The sequence below is a fragment of the Aulonocara stuartgranti genome, assembly GCF_965226115.1.
Source record: "Aulonocara stuartgranti genome assembly, chromosome: 19".
Classification (NCBI taxonomy): Eukaryota; Metazoa; Chordata; class Actinopteri; order Cichliformes; family Cichlidae; genus Aulonocara; species Aulonocara stuartgranti.
Window position 1 is genome coordinate 495,483 of NC_138955.1, and position 24,900 is coordinate 520,382.

The window sequence follows — 24,900 nt, forward strand, 5'->3', positions numbered from 1 at the left end:
AAGGTGTGTCCTTCAGATTTAGATCATTTCACAGAGTGCAGCCTGTCTGGAACAACTGTACAGATCAATCCAAGGCTAAGAATCTGGAGCTTTAATGACAGATTAGCTCTACTGAGGGTGGGGGGGTTACAAGGTACAGAGGCACAATCGCTTGCTTTACTTTCTCTCAGGCGTCTTGACTCAGTCTGCACGTGCATGCTGAAGATGACTAATCAGAAAGGAATCAAAGAGCTGCTTTGCTTTGCGCCTGCAACTGGCCCACCGTGAAATTCAATCATCATGTGGAGCCAATAAATGGGCACTGCTAGAAGAGGAGGCTACTCAAACTGTACCTGCTTTTGTAAGAGAGTACTGCAGTGCAAGACCAGGTCCATGAAACAGACACAAACACGAAAGAAAAACAAGTGTTGATGGAAATATGAAGGTCAATCTGTTGTAAAACATCAAATTGGTGTTTTGAAAGCACACATGGGAGTAATGAGCATGGTGAACACACTCAGAGGTGGTACAAGCCATTTATTATAACGCCCACACGGAGATTTGAGTCACTTGGGTGGCGCCACCACACAAGCTGCACTCAAGGTGCGGGAAGATGGGAAGAGGTTTGTCGAGCACAGACTGCCTGGCTGACCGAGGTGATCGACAGAAAGACAGGGCTACTTGCAGGTTCACCTTCTGTGCACTGGCTCTGGGGCAAAGATTGCATGACAGTGATGCGACACTAAAAGCCTTCCTGTCAAGGAGGCAGGCGGATGCCCTCCAATCAAAACAGAGGCTCGGTGACATTTCACAGGGCACAGCTGCTGGGCTACGACAGCATGCCAACTCACTATTTCTGAAGGGTTGTTTGTTTAGTGTTCATGTCACAAATGGGGGGAGTATAGATGGAAGCTCAGCGCCACAACAGTGCACATGTGTGCACACACACACCGTTTTCTTTCCGGTCACTATTTTACTATTCTTATACTTCACACAGGCCGCCTGTTATGTTTCACTCTTATCTGTACTTGTGAAGGTGTGGAAAGATGGATGTGTGCCAGATTTTAATGGGCAAACAAACGTATTTCAGAGCGTGTACAAATTTACACACAGTCTCAACAGGGCAAACATATTATTCCCTTATACCAGGGAAGAGGTTCTCTCTAAAGAAAGCAGGTTCTGTTTTTTTCCCTAAACAGACCAAGACAAAAAAGCAGCACAATTTACTTCTGCAGACTTTATTTTACAACCAGCTAATCCTAAACTTTCAAGACTTGAACTTTATTACTTTCCGCAAATGAAATCCTAATGTAACTAACACGCTGCCCTTACATTAAACAGAAGACCAGAGGGGCATGATTGCATCATATGGGGTATGTTGAGCTGCCCATCAAACTAAACCGGAAACCTGCATTGTGTTAGCCCACAGTCCCCATTTTCAAGACTTGTGCTAACACAATGCAGGAACTCTTATAGTGACATACTCCCATCACCTTAGCCAATAATTGCAAGTCTTGGCGCTCTCTCTTCCAGAAAAAGGCCAGTTCCTTTTATTTCTGGGCCCAGGAGATTTCAGTGGTTTCTTATCCTATTTTGCCCCTGGTGGTGCAGGCAGTGGTGAAGTGGGCTCTGTGAGGCAGCCACAGCAGAAGGCAGAGTTAGTATGCGCACATAAAGCTGCTCAAAGCCAGCAGGTATGTGAGGAATGCCTTTTCGTCCAAACAACAGGACTCACGCCCGACAGTGAGCCATGCCACGCCACACAGCACTGTCAGAGCAGCTCCATGGGGCCCGTTGGGGATTCTGCAACTGGATGCCTCCTTATATTACATCTGGCATACTACTTCATTTTAAATGCCTTTACAAATTAATCAACCACTTGGCAAATAGTCTATATTGTTGTTGTTCATCATTTCTGCAACATTTAGAGGGTAGAAAAAAATAAAATGAAAAAATAAAGATTTGCTGCATCCCCCAAGAAGTTGAGGCAATTTGTATAACGAATCCGTTTTTTTATGTCAAGTACAGTCCTAGTGTTACATAAACTGTACGCATGAACCAATTTGTTTTCTGACATGTATCAACAAGAGCGTTTGAAATCTTTGACATATTCTAGGGTCTTTACATAATGTGTGTTGCACAGTTAGGTTTGTTACAAGGTCATGACAACCAGACACCTCGCGGACAAAAACCTCAGCACACATTAGGGCTGCCACAAACGATTATTTTGATAGTTGACTAGTCACCGATTATTTTTGCGATTAGTCGACTAATCAGATCATCATCCACTGGACGTAAAACTACAGCTTATATAACTATCATTAGCTTACAGCTTTAAGCTTTTAAGGTGCTAACTAAAAATAAAGACAAGATGATAGTTTATTCAATTTTAATGAAATTTGCAGATTGTTTCGGTAAAGTTTAATAAACTCCTTGCTATCTAAAATATAACAGGACACCGGAGTATATTCTCGAGCATCTCACACTTCTGATAATCAGCTGTCTGCTTGACGTTTATTCAGCTGTGTAAAAACTATAACTTTAATCTCAGCCAAACCGATTTACTCAGGAACAAATAAAATACTATAAAAAAATAAATAAATAAAATAAAAAAAGCGCCAAACAACAACATTTTTAATTTATCTAAGTGACTCATATATATTTAACCTGAGTCGCGAAAGACGGCGGTGGGTTTGAAAACAATTTGCCGGGAGTCCGGTGTTCTCACGGCGCTAGTGACCTAGCGCCCGGCTAGCTATCGAGCTAGTGGGTAACAGACGTCTCCGAAAACGTCGGAGCGCTTTTGAAAATATGTGGTGTCCTGATAAACTGAGCAGATATTTGAGGTTTACACAGCTACATTCTCGCCTGAAAATATGTTAAACGTTTATTTTGTGACCCAGAAAGAATAATAAGAGTAATATTAAAACTAACTAGCTGCCGCCATTGTTGGAAACTGAGCTGGGCCGCGCTATGAATTCTGGGACACAGCTACTTCTTCTTCTTCTTCGGGGTTTAACGGCAGCTGGAATCCTTGTACATGCAGTGCTGCCATCTTCTGTTTCAGTCCGTTATTACACTCTTAAATCCTGCTATTATTCCTGCGTCTTTTGTGATCTTACAAAGCTTCAAACGACACGTCGACTATTAAATCAGTCGTCGACGATTTTGATAGTCGACGTAATCGTGACTAGTCGACAAATCGTGGCAGCCCTAGCACACATCAAATGTTAGTTGTTTAAATGTTAATCCAGTTATCAAAAAATAAACAAAAGAAAAATAATATAGCACTTAATGGCACAAATTTACCTCTTTTGTGCAGCCATCCCTCCTTGACGATCACCACATTGGTCATGTTGGTGGCCAGGATGGAGGATCCAGGTTTCTCTCAGGGAGAGACGACTCTCAGTCCAAAGTTTCCTTCACTCAACCCTGCGCAGGAGCCTGGAGACGGGGTCCTGGAGTTTATAGCCGTCTTCTCGATGGTGGTTACCTATTAGTTAAAGAAAAGTAAAAATTAGCCCATTGTTAAGGTGAACAATTTTTTCCACTTGTCTGATTATTAACCGTCAGGTCAACGGGGCCGAGGGGAGGCAAGAGAACCGAGAAGAGCCTCGTGATTTACGGCCCAGTTGGTGAGGGAAGGGTACAAGTACAGTGCAAGTGGAACCTGCAATATTTCAAGGTTCAAATATCTGTAAAGCTGTGGGTTTTGGCAATCAAAATGAAGTCTCCCGTATTGGAAAATTCCATGCTGTTCACTATTGAGGCAGCCGTTCTTGATAGACCAGGAGGTTCCCCCCACTCACGAACAGAGCTGCAGTGAGAAAATAATTATATCAAATAATTCTCAAACAGGATATCCATATAGATTTTCAAACTTTGTGCACAGCTGTTTAATGATTTTTCTAAATCTCAGTTTCACCAAGAAGAACAGATTACTAGGTTTCTACTCCGTGCATGGATGGCATCAAAGTTTAAATCTTGAAAAGGTCTAGTCAAGTTTTATGTTTTTGTGTGCCACATACTAGCCCAGAGGCCCTGTGCTGCAAAGCAGGATTACGGGCATAATGTAGTCACTTCAGGTTTAACCCAGGGTTTTTACTGTTACTAAGGTGGCTCACTTCCCCATGGTAACACATGGTGCAGACCTAACCTGCTCCACAGCAGGTTATGTTTGACTGTTTGACATTACATGTAGAAAATCACCAGCTACGGAACAATCAAATTCTCTGGAAAAATAAGAGTCACCTTTCCTGGAAGATCCCTTGAGCCTCTGTGAGCAGGGTCTAAATTTGATAAAGACCGACTAAAGTGTTTGCGTTTCCCTTACGAGCGTCAATAAGAAATATAAATTCTGGGAAGCAGCTTTATTTCTTGTTTTTTTCCCCAGTTCACTGAAAGTAATTTAAAATAATTTTATTGTTCTCTGAGCCTTAATATAGTCATATGATCTCAAGAAAGGGCACCCAAGCCTTACACTGACAAGGTCAAACTGTTAAACACAGCAGGGCTGCAGCTGAAAGAACATGAGGTTAAATGAGACTACCTTACTCACCTCTGAGTAACAATTGTAATTATGTGCCAGATCCTTCTGTGACTTAATGATAGAGCTGTAATACTGATGAGTCTACTAACTTACACAGTTGGCATTTTTGACAGCCTGGTGTATTGGATTCAAAGGCAAAATAAGGACAACAGCAGATGTGGCAGATCTAAAACATCTATACAGCATCTGAAAGTCATGTTCTTAAGAAATATGGAACATATTAATTTTAATTATTTATTTTTTGCAGGACCAAGAGCTCCAAAACAAAAATGACTCTACAGAAGTAGAGGCGCACCAACGTAATGGCTCCATAGTGTAGATGTTTATACGCCCGCTTCACAAGCTAAAGGTCGCTGGTTTGATGCCAACGGGATACACAAATCCCTTTTGAAGTTGTGTCAAGAAAGACATCTGGTGTAACTGTACCAAACCAAACATTCAGGGATGCCCACTGTGGTGATCCCTGTGGCAAGGGCCAATCATTGACATTCACCTCACTGATTGCTGTGAGTCAATCAGCAAATAGGACGATACTCAATAAAGGCAGTGACTGATGTTTACCTGTTCTACTCCATCCCAGTCCTTATATCTGGGATCCATTTTCAGAAAATGGTTTGTGAATTTATACTCTTTAAAAAGATATAAATATATTCCAAGTACATAGTGTGACAAGGAACTGAAACACACTTAATCCCTCCTCACAGTATGCATTTATAGTGACAACTTCTGTGTTTGCAACTAAGACATCAAACTGGACTGACCTACCAACACACATATGCAATCTGCCAGTTGTTAGTTTCAATGTTGGCCCAGCATTTCAAAATTATTGCTTCCCTTATGCTTCCACCTATTTTTTCGCCCTACTGATCCAATTCATGGTTGTGGGGGTGCTGGAGCCCATCACTGCTGTCAAAGGGTGAAAAACAGGGTACAACCTGCACAGGTTCCCAATCGGGTTGAATCCAGGCTGGGGCTTTTTTGTGCAGATTTTGCATGCACTCCAGCTTCCTCCCACAGTCTGAAGACATGCGTGTTAGGTTAACTGGATTTTAAATTAACATCCTTTATATTAACATCAATGTAATTTCCTTGTGAGTAAGAATGACTTTACACTGACAGTTTGTTTTTTGTTTTTTTTAAAAACAAGACCCCGCTGCCGTGCTCTAGCAAGAGATTTGCGCTAAAGCACACTTCTATGTGGTTGGATGGTATTAACCAACATGGAACTGTTTTGCTTAAAAACAAACAAACAAACAAACAAGTGCTATATAACAGCTCAGATTCAAATATATTACAAGATTTAAAAAAATAAAATAAAATAAAAAATTCCTAGTAAAAAGCTTCCTTGTAAATCCTAGGTAACTAGATTTGCTAAACGATAATATAACATTGATTATGTGATTTTTTTCTTTTTATACAAGAGTACCGTTGCAAGGTGGCAGATGATGGCGGTCATGTGATGTTGTCAAAACCCTTCAACAGTTACAGTGCTGCTCCCAAACAGACCTCCAGGTGAGACTGTTTTGACAACAGAACAAAGTGAATAAACTATGAGGTCAAGGTGTGCTTCTTATACAGGGAGTGCAGAATTATCAGGCAAATGAGTATTTTGTCCACATCATCCTCTTCATGCATGTTGTCTTACTCCAAGCTGTATAGGCTCGAAAGCCTACTACCAATTAAGCATATTAGGTGATGTGCATCTCTGTAATGAGAAGGGGTGTGGTCTAATGACATCAACACCCTATATCAGGTGTGCATAATTATTAGGCAACGTCCTTTCCTTTGGCAAAATGGGTCAAAAGAAGGACTTGACAGGCTCAGAAAAGTCAAAAATAGTGAGATATCTTGCAGAGGGATGCAGCAGTCTCAAAATTGCAAAGCTTCTGAAGCGTGATCATCGAACAATCGAGCGTTTCATTCAAAATAGTCAACAGGGTCGCAAGAAGCGTGTGGAAAAACCAAGGCGCAAAATAACTGCCCATGAACTGAGAAAAGTCAAGCGTGCAGCTGCCAAGATGCCACTTGCCACCAGTTTGGCCATATTTCAGAGCTGCAACATCACTGGAGTGCCCAAAAGCACAAGGTGTGCAATACTCAGAGACATGGCCAAGGTAAGAAAGGCTGAAAGACGACCACCACTGAACAAGACACACAAGCTGAAACGTCAAGACTGGGCCAAGAAATATCTCAAGACTGGTTTTTCTAAGGTTTTATGGACTGATGAAATGAGAGTGAGTCTTGATGGGCCAGATGGATGGGCCCGTGGCTGGATTGGTAAAGGGCAGAGAGCTCCAGTCCCACTCAGACGCCAGCAAGGTGGAGGTGGAGTACTGGTTTGGGCTGGTATCATCAAAGATGAGCTTGTGGGGCCTTTTCGGGTTGAGGATGGAGTCAAGCTCAACTCCCAGTCCTACTGCCAGTTTCTGGAAGACACCTTCTTCAAGCAGTGGTACAGGAAGAAGTCTGCATCCTTCAAGAAAAACATGATTTTCATGCAGGACAATGCTCCATCACACGCGTCCAAGTACTCCACAGCGTGGCTGCAAGAAAGGGTATAAAAGAAGAAAAACTAATGACATGGCCACCTTGTTCACCTGATCTGAACCCCATTGAGAACCTGTGGTCCATCATCAAATGTGAGATTTACAAGGAGGGAAAACAGTACACCTCTCTGAACAGTGTCTGGGAGGCTGTGGTTGCTGCTGCACGCAATGTTGATGGTGAACAGATCAAAACACTGACAGAATCCATGGATGGCAGGCTTTTGAGTGTCCTTGCAAAGAAAGGTGGCTATATTGGTCGCTGATTTGTTTTTGTTTTTGAATGTCAGAAATGTATATTTGTGAATGTGGAGATGTTATATTGGTTTCACTGGTAAAAATAAATCATTGAAATGGGTATATATTTGTTTTTTGTTAAGTTGCCTAATAATTATGCACAGTAATAGTCACCTGCACACACAGATATCCCCCTAAAATAGCTCAAACTAAAAACAAACTAAAAACTACTTCCAAAAACATTCAGCTTTGATATTAATGAGTTTTTTGGGTTCATTGAGAACATGGTTGTTGTTCAATAATAACATTATTCCTCAAAAATACAACTTGCCTAATAATTCTGCACTCCCTGTAGTGAAGATTGAGAGATGCACACACACTTGAGCACCTTCAAATAAAAGCATAGCCTCCAGCAGAAGAATTATCAAAGTGTTATTAGGTCTTAGGACAATTCAAAATACCAGAAATGGCCACAATACTATCCTGGTTACATAGTAAACACATGTAAAGGTATAAAGAAAAATGTATGACTAAAGGGCAGATAGTAAACCCAACTAAAAACCTAAATTTGGGAGAAAGATCACACTACAGTAGTAGCTGCAATAGCTCACTTGTTAAAGCAGAAGTCAAATAAGGCAGTAAAAACTGTACTAACAGTCATCCAAAAACTGTCAAGACTACCATTAGACTTCAAACCTGCAGGCTATCATAACCAAAGCACTTGACCCTTTCCTTCATTCAGTATTCCTTTGTGATATAAAGATAGCTTTGAATAAAGGGAAGCAGCCAAAAGATGATCAATTGCAATGCTTGTTCACATAAATGTCACATACTGCGCCAGGCGATCCCTGACCATCGGCTGAAATCAATGTCCCTGCTGCTCCATCAGAGCCAGGCCATCAAAAGAGAGCTCTGTTTGAGTGGCCTCATCCAGCTAACTGGTGGGGACAACAACAGGAAGTGAATGTGACTATTGACAGACAACGAGTCATATCAGTACAGCCTCAGGCTCGAATACATCTGGCAGCGCGTGTGCAATCAACACCTTTTACTGCCACTCTGCTCCCCTCCATCAGTGAGCAAAAGTAAGTTTATGAAGCCAAAGTTTATTTTCGCTCAGTGTTTTTGTTTATTGCACTTGGGGTTGTGGTGGTTGTGTCACACAGCTGATGTTGGAAGGATCCTGGAGAGGGATTTGAGAGAGAAAAAAAAAAAAAAGCACACAGAGTGCAATTCAAAGTAAGGATCACAAAACCCGTTGGATCCCATCGGCATCTTAGTGTGGACTCTGTGACACAGGCACGCACACATTATATACACCTCACAAACAAACTTGAGCGCACACACGCCGCAGCCAAAAAAGCAACACATGCACAAGTCCGGCTCTGGAGCCACAACAGAGCGCTGCTGTTTTAATGGGAGCGACCTGTTGCTACTGCGGCCTGTGTGTAAAAAGCTGGGCTGCTGCCAGCGCTGCAGCCAGCAGCCACTGAATGAACCCAGTACCCTGACGGCGGGTCACATGGTCCTCAGGCCTCTGGGCCACCGCCTGCCTGCCTGCCCTGATGTCAGGGCGGCTTTCAATCATTCATCTTTCTGGCTCCAACGCCGGGGGCCACCCCATTCAATGCAAATCAGTGTCATGCAGCAAAAGTTGCCACACACTGAGCTTGTCACTGAGCCAGAGAGGATAGTCCCATGTGTTTATAGCAGGAAGCAAGGGGGGAGAAGAAAGAAAAAAAAAAAAAAAAAAAAAAAAATCAGGTCGACATCACCACGCTACTTCCTTCATCACAGATTCATAGATACCATTTTTTTGCTTCAGTTTCTGCTCGGTTAACAGAAAAAACTACCACATGGTTTATGTTTCCAAAAGTAAAACATTACACTGAAAGTATTTAAAAACACAAGAAATGACATCACGCTAACCTGTTGCTGAAAAACAAGTCGCCAAAGCAACACTTTAGTTTGAGCTCAAATGCCACAGTGGAGCCAGTAGTACGGTGATCTACTACGCTACCAAGTTCCTCTTTCAAGTTCCCTGAAAGCACAACATTATTGATAAGAATACTGCGGGCAGCTTTAACTGAACACAAAACCGCAGTGACTGCAACCTTGAAAGGCAAGCAGAGTGGCCGCTTTAATCCTGCGATGACACGAACACCAACCACTTTATGACTCACGTTAATGTAATCATATTCAGGCTGTTCAGACAAGCTGTAAAAGCAACACAATGCTTAATTTATTCAAATCACACACACACACACACACAGGAAAGTTAACACAGAAAAGCAAAAGGAAAACAAAAGTAATTTGTTTTCCAGGTTTTCAGTTTTTGTGACACAGATTGAGAATTGTGACGTCCAGGACACCGGTACGAGAACCATCTCTTTCTCAGTCTCAGTACATCCAGACTCTGGTGATGCGTCCAGGCCCCTGTCTGTCCGTTTTGGACAAAATTTCAAACAACATTCCTCAGATTCTGCATGTAACTGGTAGCAGATTTGCGTCAACTGAGCTGCTTTAGGGGATTGGGTGGGAGGTGGGTGGTTTTTTTCTAAACAGAACAGTGAGAGCCAAGCAGTCACTGGCTGCATCATTGCGCCAGCTTGTTGCGTCTTCCCCAGGTCACATGCCAAATCCCCTTGCGTACACACACACTGGACAGACGTAGTCTCATGACCGATAAAAACATTTTTTAACACTGAAGGCATGGTGGGTACAACACACCCGGGGACAATGTTCTCTTTTTAGTACATGCATGCACCCTGGGAGAAGGAGACAGACATATTATTAGCAAAATAAGTTTTAAACATGATTGCAAGCCTTGCATCCTGCAAGAATCCTTTTGAAATTTGAAAGCGCCATCAGATTTGTATGCCCTTGATATCTCTCAAACTTGATAAGAATACTATAATAATAATAATAATAATAAAAAAAAACCTTTATGACAAAAAACTATTGAGTGCAGACCTACACAACTGTCATTACTGTAGGTGGGATGCTAGCAGTGAGGCCAGTGAAACCTATCAAAACACACTAATCCACAGGCATTATCCCGTTGTACTGATTACTGGGGGCGTTAAATTACACTGTTGGGACTTTTTCTTATGACGTCTGTGTCTAAATTGTGGACCAAAAAGTAAACGCGTGGCAACAAGTCACAACAGACTCATAACTTTTTCTTTTTTGGAAAGCAGCACTGTTTGTGGCCACAGCAGCTTCTCGGCAGGCAGGCAGCAAAGCTAATGGCTAAAGATAAGATGGCAATAAGTGCCTCACTCAAACAAGTAAACAAACGCGGTGGTAGTTCACAACAATGAATGAGCTGCTCTCTCTTGTTGAGCTCATTTGTTTTCATTTCCCTCCAGGACCATAAAGCACAGCGCAAAAAAACAAAACAACTTTTTTCCCGCAAAGAGGAGAACCGTTTGAAGCGACTTGACTGCAGATATTTTGGCCCGAGGGTTGTGTCTCAAAAGTGGTCATTGTCAAAAAAAAAAATATTTAAAAAAAAAAATGAATGGTTAACATCTTAAAGAGACGCACTGCTGTTTGTGGAAAAACCCCGAGCGTTAAGACTTCACTACAGGAAATTAATGAGTCGTCGACTTTTTTTCGTCATAAGACAACTTTTTACGGCGAAGTGAAGTCAGGAAAGTACCTCATTTCAGGTTTGCATCTAGCGCTAGAAAGGATATGGGGCCTAGCAGGGCAGCTTGGGTGAGAATAACCGCATCCCATGTAAGTACAATGGGGACCTACCCTGTCTAGCTGTCGAACTCTTGTAGTTAACCATGCGAAGGAAACGCGGACATTTACCTGGACAGGAATTCAACAATGTGTCCGTCTCATTATAGTGAGCTGTTTCGGCGGTGTTTTAAGTTGACGGGTCCTTCAACAATCTGGACAAAGTGCTCTCATTTACTCCGTTTCTCTTGCCTTTCTTCCACTACACCTCCCAAACGCGCTGTCTGCAATGCCTCTGTGGCAGCCGTCTCTCCCGGGTCCTAAAGCCGCCCTTAAATGAGTCACACTCACAGGAGGAGTAGTAGGCTGTCAGCGTCCCATTGAAGAAAAAAAAAACCTGCAGTGGTGCTTCTTCTGCATGGCCTTGTTGAACTCTCTGCTCTTTTATCTGTGCCGGTGGTTTCCAACATGGGTTTCGGGGACCTGCCGAGGACCTTGTATGTTTTTTAAGGGATCCTCGCTTCAATTAAGTGTACTTACGTGGGTTTTTTGACTTCCTGGAACAACCACAAGGGTAATGTAGGCTACAAGACGAGAATTACATTTTGGTACCGGCTCTACCTGCTCTGCAATGAGCTATATTAGGGTTCCAAAAGGTGCTTCTAGTCATCAATCATCTGTAATTATGTATTACTTTTTTTTTTGTCTTTTTGATTACATTTTTTTTGTTCACAAAATATACACAAATATTCCCAGTTAGTCCAGATGTTGTATATTAGTGCCTTACAAAAGTTCAAAATTACAGTCTTGCAAAGTTTTCTATAAGAAAAGACTAAGAAAAACGTTTTTAGAGCTAAACTGGTTCATTTAGTGTATGTTATTGTTATTTTATCATTTCACATCTGCCCTGTTATTTAATAACCTTTAAAATTATATTACAATAAAATGTTTTATGTTCACAAAACTCCTTCTAGGGTTTTAAACAAGTTAAGCTGCAGCTGTATCTGAAAGAAAAGTACAAGTTTGTCACCGTGTCATTGTTTCAAGCAAGTTGTATTTGATGTGTAAACTTGTTAACATCGAAAATAAAGTTATAATAAGTCAAATTAGGTCAAAGTAAATAAAGCTTTATGCAAAATAAGGTCAACAAGCCAATCAAAACCACAAAAACAAAACAAAAGGTTATGCACCTTAAAACTGTGTAAAGAGCCGTGCTTCTAAAAGGTGAAGCTCTAGCTCTAGTTTCACATATGGTTCTTTCAGACACATGTGTAGCCTTGTGTAATCTAGTAAAATTATATTAAAATCACTACTAAAGAAGAAACCATAAGCAGGATGTGCTGCTGCTTCCATTCTGTTGCACGTCAGTGCTAAAGCATCAGGCTCGGTGGTGGACTTTTACACGTTCGATCACCTGGTTCCAGTCGCATCTGCCAGTACCAAAAAGCAGCAACTTTCACAGCAACTTTCTCTTCAAGTTGCTGTGGAGGGGCCTCTGACATTTCCAGGAAATGCCAACTAAACATGAAGTGTGAGAATGTCTCAGTCTGACACACTTAAAACAAAATACTTCAATATGGGTAAAGCAGATGTGCTGAACACAAGAATGTGTTTGCAGAAGTGTATTTAGTCTGATTTAGCCCTTGCCACTGATCTTTTTGTATTCATGCAGATACTCTCTTAAATTAACTGCATATACCAGATGAAACAGCTGAACGAGAAAGTAAAAATCTTGTGGATTGTTCATGATTACATGCCACACTTTTACCTGTTGTGGTAGATAAACCGTCATCTACAGCTACAGAGAACTCCACTGGAGAGGTAGGAGTTAAACCAGTTTTGGACAGGTACAGACAAGCCAGCTCAGTCTGCTTAAAAGAAGTCAGGGAGCCTATGTATCAAATGACGCCCTCAGATGACTGGGTTTACTTGATCAAAATGTTTCTAACTAGAAGTCTAAAACATTTTAGAGACCTCCCATTTTAACATTTCCATTATCTTGCTTTACGCCGTGATACTCCTGACCCTCTTCACGTACGTTTAGTCTTACCCCTTCATTATTTTTCTATCCCCAAGCATGGTGTAGTTGACTGCCTCAAAGTTGAATCAGCATTAGAAGTGCAGTAAAATATATGTATCACTTATAAAAGCAAGCATGTGACAGTTCCCGCAATAATGACTTAATAATATTAAAAGAAAAGGATAGCAGGGAAACGCTGCCAATGTTTCCTCTGTGATGAAAAATTCATTGGCTTGTGCCCTCTGTCTCTCAGCCTCCTCTGCTGTCATTTCCCCTCTTTGTCACTCACGCTGTAATGTGTTTCTCACTGCTACCATGCGTCAGCCTCGCCAAGCTGTTCCTGTCATACAGGCAAAGCTGACTTAGGGTATCCCATATTTTCTCCAGTTGCTATTCATTGGTGCTCTCCTCCTCCTCCTCCTCCACCCGCTGTCTCTGGCCTGTTGATGGGAATGCCCAATCTGTTGTTTTGCGGGATCAAACGTAACAGTAACAAGATTAAAAAGTCAAAGTGAGTTAATAGCATCTCTCCCATCAAAGGCTCATCCGATCTCTGATCCCTGTCTACTTGCAGTATCTGTCTAGAGTACAACAAACAGTACAGAACAGAACTTAATGGCCCGTTAAAGGAGAATAGATAACACGCGGTAACAACAATTAGACACAGAAGGGCAGAAGGGCCATAATAGGGAGGAGGTGATTGTGTGAATGGATACGTGGGGCGGTGGGGAAGCTGACCAAAACGGCATCTCCAGTCAACTACAAAGCAATAAACTGTTACACTATTAGATGAATATAATATTAAAAAAAACAAAGCGAAAAAATCACACAACTATTGTTGTATAAATTGCGTGTAAAACAGCAGCATCAGGACAGATAGGTATAAGAGATACTAAAAGTATGTGAGTGATATAGGGGCACTTATTTAATTTAACCAGTGCAGCTGTTGTGATAAATCACCCCTAGAAGATATACACATCTGATTACCAGTCAGCCTTGCTTGTAAAAGCTGGCAAATGTTTTAATGTGATTCCAGCATGCTATTTCCAAAAAAGTTAGGGTCAACATAAGAAAAACCCTAAAACATCTGGTGGCTCATCTTACAGCTACAGTTAGGTTGACTGGCAACAGGTAAATGATATAATATATTGCTGTAAAGTTAGCCTCCTAGAGAGTGAAACATCCATGAAGGACTGCATGGGAAACTAATTGAAAAGTTTAAGGATTGCCACCTCGACTGTTTCTGCTAGATGTCTCTTCCTGTTAAAAGGGAGTTTTTCCTTCCCACTGTCGCCAAGTGCTTGCTCATAGAGGGTTGTCTGATTGTTGATGGTTTTTTTCTCTATTATTGTAGGAGGTTTACCTTACAATATAAAGTGCATTGAGGCGACTGATGTTGTGATTTGGTGCTATATAAATAAAACTGAATTGAATTAAATTTTGCAACTCATGAACTTGAGAATTTTCTTTGGTATGCAATATTATTAAAAGAGGTAGACATCGCAGGGAACTCTTTGTATGCAGAGGACTAGGCCAAAGACTAAGACTCACTGCATTGGAAACAAACACAATTCTGAAGTGAAAGTCTGAAGTAAAAATTCAAAAGGAACACTTTTGAAAACTATTTTAAGCAAACAGACAATCATTTATTGTTTTATTCAAAAATCCAAGTTAAACTCTGAATGGCAAAGGAAAAAAAATACTTATGAACAAGATGGAAAATTCTACTGCCTTCTCTGGGTCTGAAGGCCTTTATTATGCACTGAGTTAAAGTAAAAGACAAAACTACTGTGCTGTGGTTAAAAAGTTTTAATTCCTTTCAAAAACAATGGAAGACGTGTCCTCCCAGCTGAGAGAGAGTCCATCCAGATGATCTGCAAACAGTTCAGAAGCCAGCATCTGTGATAATGAGGAAGTGAATTTGTGCACAGGGTGCAGAGGGTACGGGTAACTTTCACATCTTTAAAATCACCATTAATTCTGAATGAATATATATGCAGGGTTTTAGAACATGTGCTACCATTCATGTATTTTTCAGGAGGATGGCACTAGACCATTTACTGGACATATTATAACAGCGGGGCTACAGTAAAAGAATCCAGGTGTTAAACCGATCCGACTTAACTCTGAAACTGGAAATGTGGAAAGTTACGGAACTAAAATGACAAAGCAGAAGGCTGCGAATGGCTAAAGAGCTGAAATCTTATATCAAACAAGCACGGAAATACATTTGGCTTACAAAACTGCAGTAATTGATCTCTCCGGTTTCACGACACCACAGTGGCAAACATCCTCCTATCCCACTTTTTCTTTAAAGACATAAGCATATATTTTTCAAATAAACAAAGGAAAACCATAACATCTCAGCTTTTTGTTTTGTTGCTGTTGTGCTATTATTAATTAAAATCTGGGTTAAAAGGTTTTGCAAAGCTTTGTTTTGAATTCTCTGTCAGTAACATAAAAGATGCACCTGTTTAAAAAAAAAAAAGAAGGTAATTTGATTAAATCTGCATGGCCAGTGAGAGTGAAAAAACATCACTCTCCCCAATATTAAAACCATTTCAAAAGAACATAAACTTTAGTGCCCTTATGGAGATGCATTAAAAACACCGTCAAACAGACACCACCAGCACAGCTTAAACCCACAGCTATGATCAGACTCTGGTCCAGCAGGGAGAGTGATGTGGTTCAACTGTGGCTGGATGGCTGGCTGGTTGGCCGGTCAGGCTACATTGGAATGCAGGGTCTTTTGTTTGTCTGAGAGAGGAGTGGGTCAGGGAGAGAATGCCATTGATGATTGCAGAGAAGAAGAATGAACCTCCAGGAAGTGTTCTCTCTCTCTCTCCCTCTCCCGACTCCCCCGCTCTCATTCTCTCTGTCTCTCTTTCCCTATCTTTTTTTTTCTGTGTGTGAGAACCGTCACCGTGCCGAGCCTCTCTCTGCTGAGGCCACAGTCCCCAGGCACAACCACTGCTTTGTCTTGCCCTGTGAACACACACACACCCCTCCTCTACTGGGTGCCTACGTTTGCCAGGGCCAGGGAAACACAGGGCCACTGCTCCTATTCTTATCCACATCACTGCTCCTGCTTGGATGGAGTGTTTGTGTGGGCATCAGTGCTTGAATGGTGAATTGTTTTTTGTATGTGCCACACATCTGACTAAACATTTAGTTTGTCGGATGTTCAGCTATAAATGAGAAATCATCCATTCTCTTGCCATCTTTTTTAGAGAGCGTGACAGCGTTTCCCTTACAATTATCTGGAGATGACCTCGGTGCAGATATCCTCCTGTTGTACCAGTAACAAATGAACTAAAAATGGAATAAAGCGGTAAGTGGATAAGAATCTAGCGAGTGGCCCCTTCTGACCAGTGGCTGCCACCTCCCGTCACATTGCTCATTCCCCTCTGTGTCAGAAGCGCTGTGAGGAGCTGCAAATGGCCCTTTCAAAACACACGACAGCTGGAACACAGGGCAAAGGTGACCGAAGCTGTTGGGGGAGCACAGAGAGGGACAGGATTTTTTTTTTTTGGGGGGGGGCGCACATGATGAGCAGCTGCACCAGCGAGTTGTTCCTCCACCGTGCCACCATCTCTAATGATTAAAAGTGTCTGAAATAGATGACAAATTTTTAGAGTAAATCCTAGAAGTCACCTTACTTTTAAGACAGTTTAACCAAACACACACACACACATGTATATACACTCCTGGTTGTCTTGGGAAAAATAAATCCCCTGGGTGTTGGTTTGGTATCTGGAAATTCCAAAACTCAAGGCAGGCTTAGAGGATACTAAGTCCTTATAAGTTTCCCGCTCCCCCGAAAATACCACTGACCTTCTGTGCTACAATACATTTCTTTGATCACTTTATAGATACTTTTACAGATACCAATTCTGTTGGAGAAAGAAGTATTTCTTTTATTCACAACATGACCTGAAAGCCACAAAGAACATTTTTATGTGTGCTTGAGGTTTGCAAGTTAATTAATCACATTTTAAATCTGGAGCTTAACTTTAAACAGGCTCGAGTACTCTTAAGAAAATCGTTTTTCTCCTATTAAACTGCTTCCTTGTAGCTTTACCGAACAAACAAACCAGTTTTAGTGTAAAAAAATGTCTACTGTGTCATGTGCAATTCCTCCATTTGTCCACTTCCATCATGCTGCCATACAAAAGGCGACACATCACAGTGCCCCCTCCCTCTTAATAGGACAGGTGTTTTAATAAGACAGCCAATTGATGCCCCCACCCTCCTCCTCCCAAGTATTCTGCTACTTGCTGCCGCTGTGTGAATTCGCGGAGTAGTACAGAACTTATTGTGGCGGCGCGATATCGCGAGATTTGTGCCATTATCAACCTGCTTGACACACAGCAGCGCTGAGTGCAGCCTGCCTTCCCAGGGTCGGGACTGGAGCTCAAGAAACGACAAGGAGAAGCGAACATCTGGCCGCACATCATGAAAGGACACCGGGGCTTATAGGGACAAAAAGACGACGAAGCGGGCAGAAATACGTGTGAGTACGGCGGGATATTTTTTCTGTGTGTGAGCTTTGAAACGAGGAAAGCGAAAGTTAAAAGAGTGTCCCCGCGCCGCTTCGTTCAGCGCAGTTGGCTTTTTACTGTGTGAGTTCCTCTGCTGTTTAAAAGGCTCCCAGCAATGCGTTTCCCAACGCGGACGTGAAGCTCGCTCCACTGCGCCCTTGGCCCCTTTTTTCCTGCGAACACTTTTCTTCATCTTAGAAAAAAAAATCTTAATTGCGTACAAAATCATAAGACTTCTACGCAGCTTAACTTTAACTTACTTTAACTTGCCGTATCCCTCTTTCTTCTTTAAACCGACCCATTTAAACACGGTTGTGTGCGCGCGAGTCTTATCAGGGAGCAAAAAAAAACGCAACAAAGCCTTTTTACTGTAACCCACGGATGCGTGATAAATTACTTAGTTTTGAAGAAAAAAGTTGTAAATGCCGTGGAATCTCGTGACAACAGTAAATCTGCTCTCCCCCCTTGAGGTGTGTATTTTTTATCTTCTTTTTGGACTGTGTAGCCCGGAGTTAACATATGGCATAAAGGGGAGCACAGCTGGAGGTAGCGTTTCCATTGCGGTGATGTCAGAGCAGCTGACTCCACAGCTTGCAGTGTAATTAGCAAACAGAGCACCAGTTTACTCACTCTGCACCGGTCTTATTTTGCTCACGTTGCCTCCTTCCCCCGATGGTCGAGTGCTGTCGCTCCCAGTCCCGCTTTGCTTGTCCTGTAAACACCGCTGTGTGTGTGTGTGTGTGTGTGCGTGTGCGTGTGCGTGCACTTTGGCTATTTTTTTTTTTTCGGAAGCGCGAGGGCTAGGCTGTCGGACTACACTACTACAGACCGGAATACTTTGGATAATTTGGAGAGTGGATCCGTTTACACCGTGATACATGGGTGGGTGGGCGAGCGCAGCGCAGTGTGTCCTGCACCACTGGAAAGAATGTTGGATAAAGTTACTGATGCTGATCATTAGCTAGATGTTTAATCTTTCCCGATTAATTCCCGAAAAACCTTGTAAACTTGCATTTGAAAGCACTTTATCGTGTGTTTGCTGACACTTTTGCGCAATTTGGCTCAAGTTATTTCCTTGTGTATGGTTTTGCTCGCTTTATGTGTCCTTAGAAAAAAGAAACGGCAGCTCAACTGTGCCCTCATTTCGTTTATCCCGTATCCTGTTTTTCCTGTTTTTCATCAGGTTATGAAGGAAGAATGGAGTTCCCAGACCATAGCCGCCAGTTGCTGCAGTGTCTGAGTCAGCAGCGTCACCAAGGTTTCCTCTGTGACTGCACTGTTCTTGTTGGGGAGGCTCGATTCAAAGCGCACAGAGCCGTGCTGGCCTCCTGCAGCATGTACTTCCATCTCTTCTACAGGGACCAGCTAGACAAAAGGGACGTTGTGCATCTCAACAGTGACATTGTGACAGCCCCGGCTTTCAGTCTGCTCCTTGAATTTATGTATGAGGGGAAGTTGGAATTCAGCGCTCTGCCTGTGGAGGATGTCCTGGCAGCAGCCAGTTACCTCCACATGTACGATATAGTCAAAGTGTGCAAAGGCAAGCTTAAAGACAAGGAACTTTCCTCCCTGGATGAAAAAATGGGAGAGGGTTTGGGGCTCAGCTGTCTGGACAGGGAAAATTCCTCAGATGGTGAGCTGCACAGTAAGCAGCTCATTCAGCGACAGCCCCAGACACCGTCTCAGGGGCTTCACAGGGCCCCCCCGGCGGAAGAGTTTGACATGGACAACACTGAAGTCAGGCTGGCTGTCACAGATTGTGATAGGTCTATGCAGAGCAGGCAGAAGGCAAACGGTCACTCTGGCAGGTCCCCGGACCTTGTAGGTGTCAATTATGTGTCAGCAGAGGCCGAGCCCTGCGTCCAAACAGCTGGAAAAACAAAAGCTGATGTCAGTAGTTCCACCGTATTGCTGTCCCAGAGGTCCCGGGCTTCAGATGACATGGACTGTGCACTGGATTTGTCTTTCAAGCCTCTGTCTAGCAGAGATCCCTTACACCCCTCCTACGTCTCGGGACAGCTGGCCCTCGACAGCCAGCAGCAGGGCACTGAGCCACTTGTTAAAGACGAACACGACTTGCTGTCAGAGCAGGAGGACAGTGAGCCGATGAGCCCTGAGAGCCAGCGCTTTGGGAATAGTGCCAGGAGCTCAGTGGTGACAGGGTTCGCTGCCCTCTTCCCAGGCAACAACGGTTCCACAGCCGCCCTGCTCTCCCAGGAGGAGGACCTGATGGACGAGGAGGGGGAGGCCTGCAGAGGGAGGGAGAGCGCCCCAGGCAGGGAGGTGGATGGGAGGGGTAGACTGCTGGGGGACAGCGAGGAGGAGGAGGAAGACGACTTGGCCTCTTCAGACATTTCCACCTCCAGTGGAGTACTGCTGCCCCCGGGGCAACAGGTGTGCATGTGTCCCCTCTGCAGCAAAGTCTTCCCCAGCCCCCACGTGCTGCAACTGCACCTCAGCTCACACTTCCGCGAAAAGGACGGTGCCCGTTCCAAGCTGTCCCCCGACGGCTCGGTCCCCACCTGCATGCAGTGCAACAAGACCTTCTCTTGCATGTACACCCTTAAGCGTCACGAGCGCACACACTCTGGTGAGAAGCCATATACCTGTGGTCAGTGCGGCAAGAGCTTCCAGTACTCCCACAACTTAAGTCGGCACGCTGTAGTTCACACACGGGAGAAGCCTCACGCCTGCAAGTGGTGCGAGCGGCGCTTCACCCAGTCTGGGGACCTCTACCGCCACATCAGGAAGTTTCACTGTGGCCTTGTCAAGACTCTCGCCATCGGATAAAACGCCTCTCACCGGTGCCACGACACAAGACAGAATGTCTCTTTCATACACTGAATACTACTACTGATCAATTTTCCCATTACTATATAAACATGCTGGCAGTTTGTCTGAGACATATCTTTTGGATTCTACCCCCACGTGGCATTTCTCAAGTTAAACATGTAGCAACGTTTAAGCTGTTTCCTGTGCTGGACTGTCATCATAGCTGTACATGATGGTAAAAGACGGTTAGTCAGTGGCACAGGCTGATAAGCTTGACACAGATGCTGTTGAAAAACATCAGATCAGTGTCAATGAAGGCGAACAAATCAGATGATGCACTTGTTTTCCTGTCTTTTGTGTCAGTCTGAGATTATTTGAGGTGTGTATTTGCCGATAGATGAGGGGAAAAAAGCATCTTGCGTTCACACTCTGTGGGCAACTGGATGATAGCTAAAGCTAACATACGTTAATACAATCGTCAAAGTTTATTGGTGCACATGGGAGATCAGAACCGTCCGCGAGTAGCAATATATGATTATTTTTAACACCTACATTATTCTAATTATTTATTTGGGGGGATTTGTTTAGTCCTTAACAAGTAAACTTATCACAAGGCAGCAAAAGTAATGAAGTCTGACTACTGGAAGTATTCTTTCTTTCTTTCTTTCTTTTTGTGGAGGTAAAATGTTTGGTTTCATTGAAATGAAGTTTCTATGTTGTTTTTGTGAGAAGAGGCAAGCATACCATCGCACCAACACCACCTCTTTAGTTGTTCACGTGAGCGAGCGTAGAATACCCACTTAAAGAGGTTAAGAGTATTTTAAAGGTAACCCCTGTAACACTGGTGCCTACTGTAACGCTCAAAACTTCACTTAGTGTACTTACAAAGACAAGAATGAGATGACAATGTGATGCCTTTTGGTTAAATTCAGTTCAGCTGTCAGGCATCTAAAAAAAATAATAATAATAATCTGGATTACACTCCACATACCAGGTAGTAACAAAGGTAATCCTCTACTGTGGAAGCCAGTTAATCCGTGAGTGCCCTTAATAAAATTAGAATGTAATAAACCAAACTTATGTCAACCTTTTTGTCAAAAACGCACAGTTGTGAGTAAATACCTTCATTTCTTAGTTTAAAGGGTTTGCTGACAGTGTTCGGGACAGGCTCTTTAGCAGGCAGATGGGGGATGGAAGGAGACAGGTGGATGTCCAGTATCTTCTCTATTGTTACCATCAAAGCTGTGCCATTCAGCTTAATCTACTGACCTTTTCTTTTTCTTTCTTTCTTTTTCATAACCTTTTCACACAAATTTACTGGATGTGTTTTAAGTTGCTACTGAGGACGTTGGAGCCTTTAGCGATGCTGCTCTTGGATTTCTTCTGTCTGTTCATTTAGATGCTGTTTGGATTTATTACCAGGGGGTGTAGCACTAAAAGTTCATGATTTTTGTCTAATCTGTCCTGAGAAGACTTGATCGGAATTTATTTATTAGTCTGACTTGGTTCAGGGGTTTACTGTAGCGGTAGCTCTTATTTCTATAAGCTTGAAAGACATTGCATCTTGCCTAGCGATCTTGGTACTCATTAGCTGTTGTTTTTTGGGGCAGACTGTCCACTTTTTGTTTTGTTTTTTCTGTGCAAATTGAAGTTACTGTATTTGTATTTTAATATATGGTGTAGAAATCTCTACGGAGTATTCAAGATTTGTCAAACGGAATATAGAGAAGCACTTGATTTTAGCATGCATATAGTTTCAACACTATTGTCTAGGCTGCTATTTCCTACAATTTGTATATTTAATGTAAATATATATTATATTTATCAAATGATTTTTTTTTTTTTTTTTTTTCTTCCATGTTACAACCCATTTAAGATTTGGATAGCCAGGTGTCATGTTTAAGGCTGGAGACTCTTTAGCGTCACATTTTCCCCGGGGGGCTGGAGGTTTGGCTCTTTTTCCATATTCTTCATTGACTTTATTGGACCCTGCCTCACCACAAATCAGAGCAGTAAATACTGCTAGGATGGCTGTTCTACCAGAAGAAACAGTTGTTCACAAGCACAGCCACACCAATACAGCACTGGGTACCTATAGAAATGACAATACAGGTATTGTCGTCGTCCCCCAAAAGCGGTTCAAGTCTCTCTTTGCACTTTCTGAATGGAGCCACTGGAATGTGAGAAATGTATTTAGCAAAGGGAGGCCAAGGAGATTGTAAACAGGTGTATTGTTTGGAGGCATCAAAGAACACCCCTACCCCCCTTTGTCATCCCGGCATGCAGTAGATAAATGCTTCATTGTTCCTCTGCATTGAGGAGATATCAGCGTCATTTGGTTGCGCATCAATCAAGAGTATTGCCCACCCCCTCCCCTCAGTGTTTAAAAAAAAAAAAAAAAAAAAAAGAAAAGAGAAAAAGTTCAAATTTAAAATGCTTTTTCAGTCAGTACGACCTTTAAAAAAAACAAAATATGCATATGAAATAATTTACTTTGGGTTTTCAGCAAGCAAAAAATGCCCCCCCCCCCCCCCTTTTTTTTTTTTTCTTTCTTTTAAATTCTACTCCCTGACCTGAAGTCAGCTACAGGGCGAGGTGGATGTACGCACTCCTGTTTGTCATGCTTGCATCACTTTAGTACCTTATCAGAACAGTAGATCTATTTCAGTTAGATGTGTCTTAGTGCTGATGACAGATTTCAATCAGAACACACAGCAGATGTAGATTCTGTGAGTCTGTTTTGGTTTTGTTTGTTAAAGGAACATTTGTACACGGTGCGAGTTGAATTTGTTCTCTAATGTACATGTGTAAAGAGGTAGAAAACTAACATCATGTAAAGGATTCTTTCTCTTGTTTCGAAGTCTTTATTTATAGCTCCAGGATGATCACCAAATGTGCCTTGTAGACACACGCATAGGTGTTGCATCTGGAGAAGCCCTGTTTTCTATACTGTACAGTTTTCGCCCTTGATGTGAAGGCAGCGGTGAAGTTGGTATCACAGCAACAGTGGCCCGCTGAAACATTACAAAAAAAAGGAGAAAAGAAAGAACCCTGCTGTTTTATGTTAAATCATATCAAAATGTCAACTTAAGACTAAAGTAAAATGTGGAAGTGCATTTCTTATAGCTGCTTTGCAAGAGATTACACTGAAGTTTTTGAAATGTGTGTGAATAAATTTTTGTTTCTGGACTTTTTTTGTGTTTTTTGGCTTTTATCAATAGCCAATACTACTGGGAGCTAACAACTTGTTCCACTTTTTTTTTTTTTTTTTTTTTTCTGTCACTGTTGAATGTGAAACAGTTTTGTTTTTTTGTTTTTTTTTTTAAATGGATTGTTGACTTGAAACAGTGCTACTCTCAATCGAGGGCGGCGTTTGCCTAACTCGTTGCTGTATCAGCCTTGGAGTCTAAAAACAACTGGAATTTTGTCCTCTGCAGGTTACAACTGTGAAATTGTGTATAATCATGAGAAATATTTATTGCATATGCTTCTTGTGCAACATTTTGACTGTCTTCAGTTTAATTTGGTTTAAAAGAAAAAAAGGAGGAAAAAACCTAAATGTCAAACAAATCTTTTTAATAGAATTTGTAGAAGTGCCATTAGAATTTAATATAATTTTTTAATAAGAAAGGTATATTTTATAGTAAAAAATTGCTTCAGTGTTAGTGGTGTAGAGATTAGAGGACAATCTTTAAGGAGAATTGACATGGCTTAGATATTGGGGCAATTTACGTTGATCTATAACTGTACGTGCATTTTCTTTTTTTTTCCGAGTGTGCTTGTGTGTGTGTGTGCTGTGGAAATGTGACAATCTTGATTTAGGTCTTTATTAAGATTAGAATTAAATGGAACAACTTTCTTTTTTGGTGTGGAGTTTGGTTATTTCTAGCTACTTTCCAGCTACTACTGACAAATTATCAAGGACATAAAAGTAGACCCTGACAACCCAAGAACGTTATCGAGGAGCCCTCGCCTGACACACAGGAGCAACAATCAGGCAGACGGTGTGTGTGGGCATCGCTGCAATGTGTACAGAGACAACACAATGTGATAATACTGCTGGTCTTACAGGCCCGATCCCTCTGAAACCATAAACTGAACTCAAGGACGGAGCAATTTCAGGATGGGGCCCCTATTGTTTTCTGACCTGTTGCCAGTACTCTCCAAAGGAGATAAACCTGGCATAAACAAACCCAGTTGACTCTCTTGTAATTATTACTTAAACTCAACTTGATTGTTCCCGCTACAACAAACTACACACACGTATGTGTATATAAACACATTAACCAATGTCTGTGTGTGTGTCTGCAAGGAACTTCATGCCAATTCACTGGACATTTTCAATGGCGAGAACTTTTAATTATTTCCCTGCTGCACCATGAAAGAAATCCAGCTGCTCTGCTACGTGATCCCAATAGGGATGTGCTCGGGTTCCCACCACCCTCCCCCAAATCCCATCTCACCCTTTCTGGGAACGCCATATAGACAAGGGCTGCATCCATCTGCCCCTGCCTCCACCCCCACAGTCCCCAAAACCATGGCCCCAAACCTCGGCCTCATCTCACCACT

The 24,900-nt window shown here is 42.3% G+C and overlaps 2 protein-coding genes across 3 annotated transcripts in view; one reads left to right on the forward strand and one right to left on the reverse strand.

Moving 5' to 3' along the window:
• akt1 (v-akt murine thymoma viral oncogene homolog 1) overlaps positions 1 to 11,478 on the reverse strand; it is a 31,790-nt gene extending 20,312 nt beyond the window's left edge. Inside the window, exons 1-2 of one of the 2 annotated variants that reach the window (XM_082515125.1) lie at positions 11,350 to 11,478; positions 3,289 to 3,472 (exon numbers count right to left, since the gene is read on the reverse strand). In XM_082515125.1, the coding sequence (XP_082371251.1) occupies positions 3,289 to 3,334 (46 nt within the window). In that variant the 5' untranslated portion in view covers positions 3,335 to 3,472; positions 11,350 to 11,478. The other variant, XM_082515124.1, reaches the window with a different exon arrangement.
• A 5,794-nt stretch (positions 11,479 to 17,272) lies between these two features.
• On the forward strand, positions 17,273 to 24,190 carry zbtb42 (zinc finger and BTB domain containing 42). Its single transcript, XM_082516853.1, has 2 exons — positions 17,273 to 17,531; positions 18,743 to 24,190. Exon 2 carries the CDS (start codon positions 18,757 to 18,759, stop codon positions 20,347 to 20,349), a length of 1,593 nt encoding a protein of 530 aa, XP_082372979.1. The 5' UTR covers positions 17,273 to 17,531; positions 18,743 to 18,756; the 3' UTR covers positions 20,350 to 24,190.
• The last annotated feature ends 710 nt before the right edge of the window (positions 24,191 to 24,900 follow it).

Coding starts and splice junctions, on each gene's coding strand:
- zbtb42 (XM_082516853.1), top strand. CDS start 18,757: ATGGAGTTCCCAGACCATAGCCGCCAGTTGCTGCAGTGTCTGAGTCAG.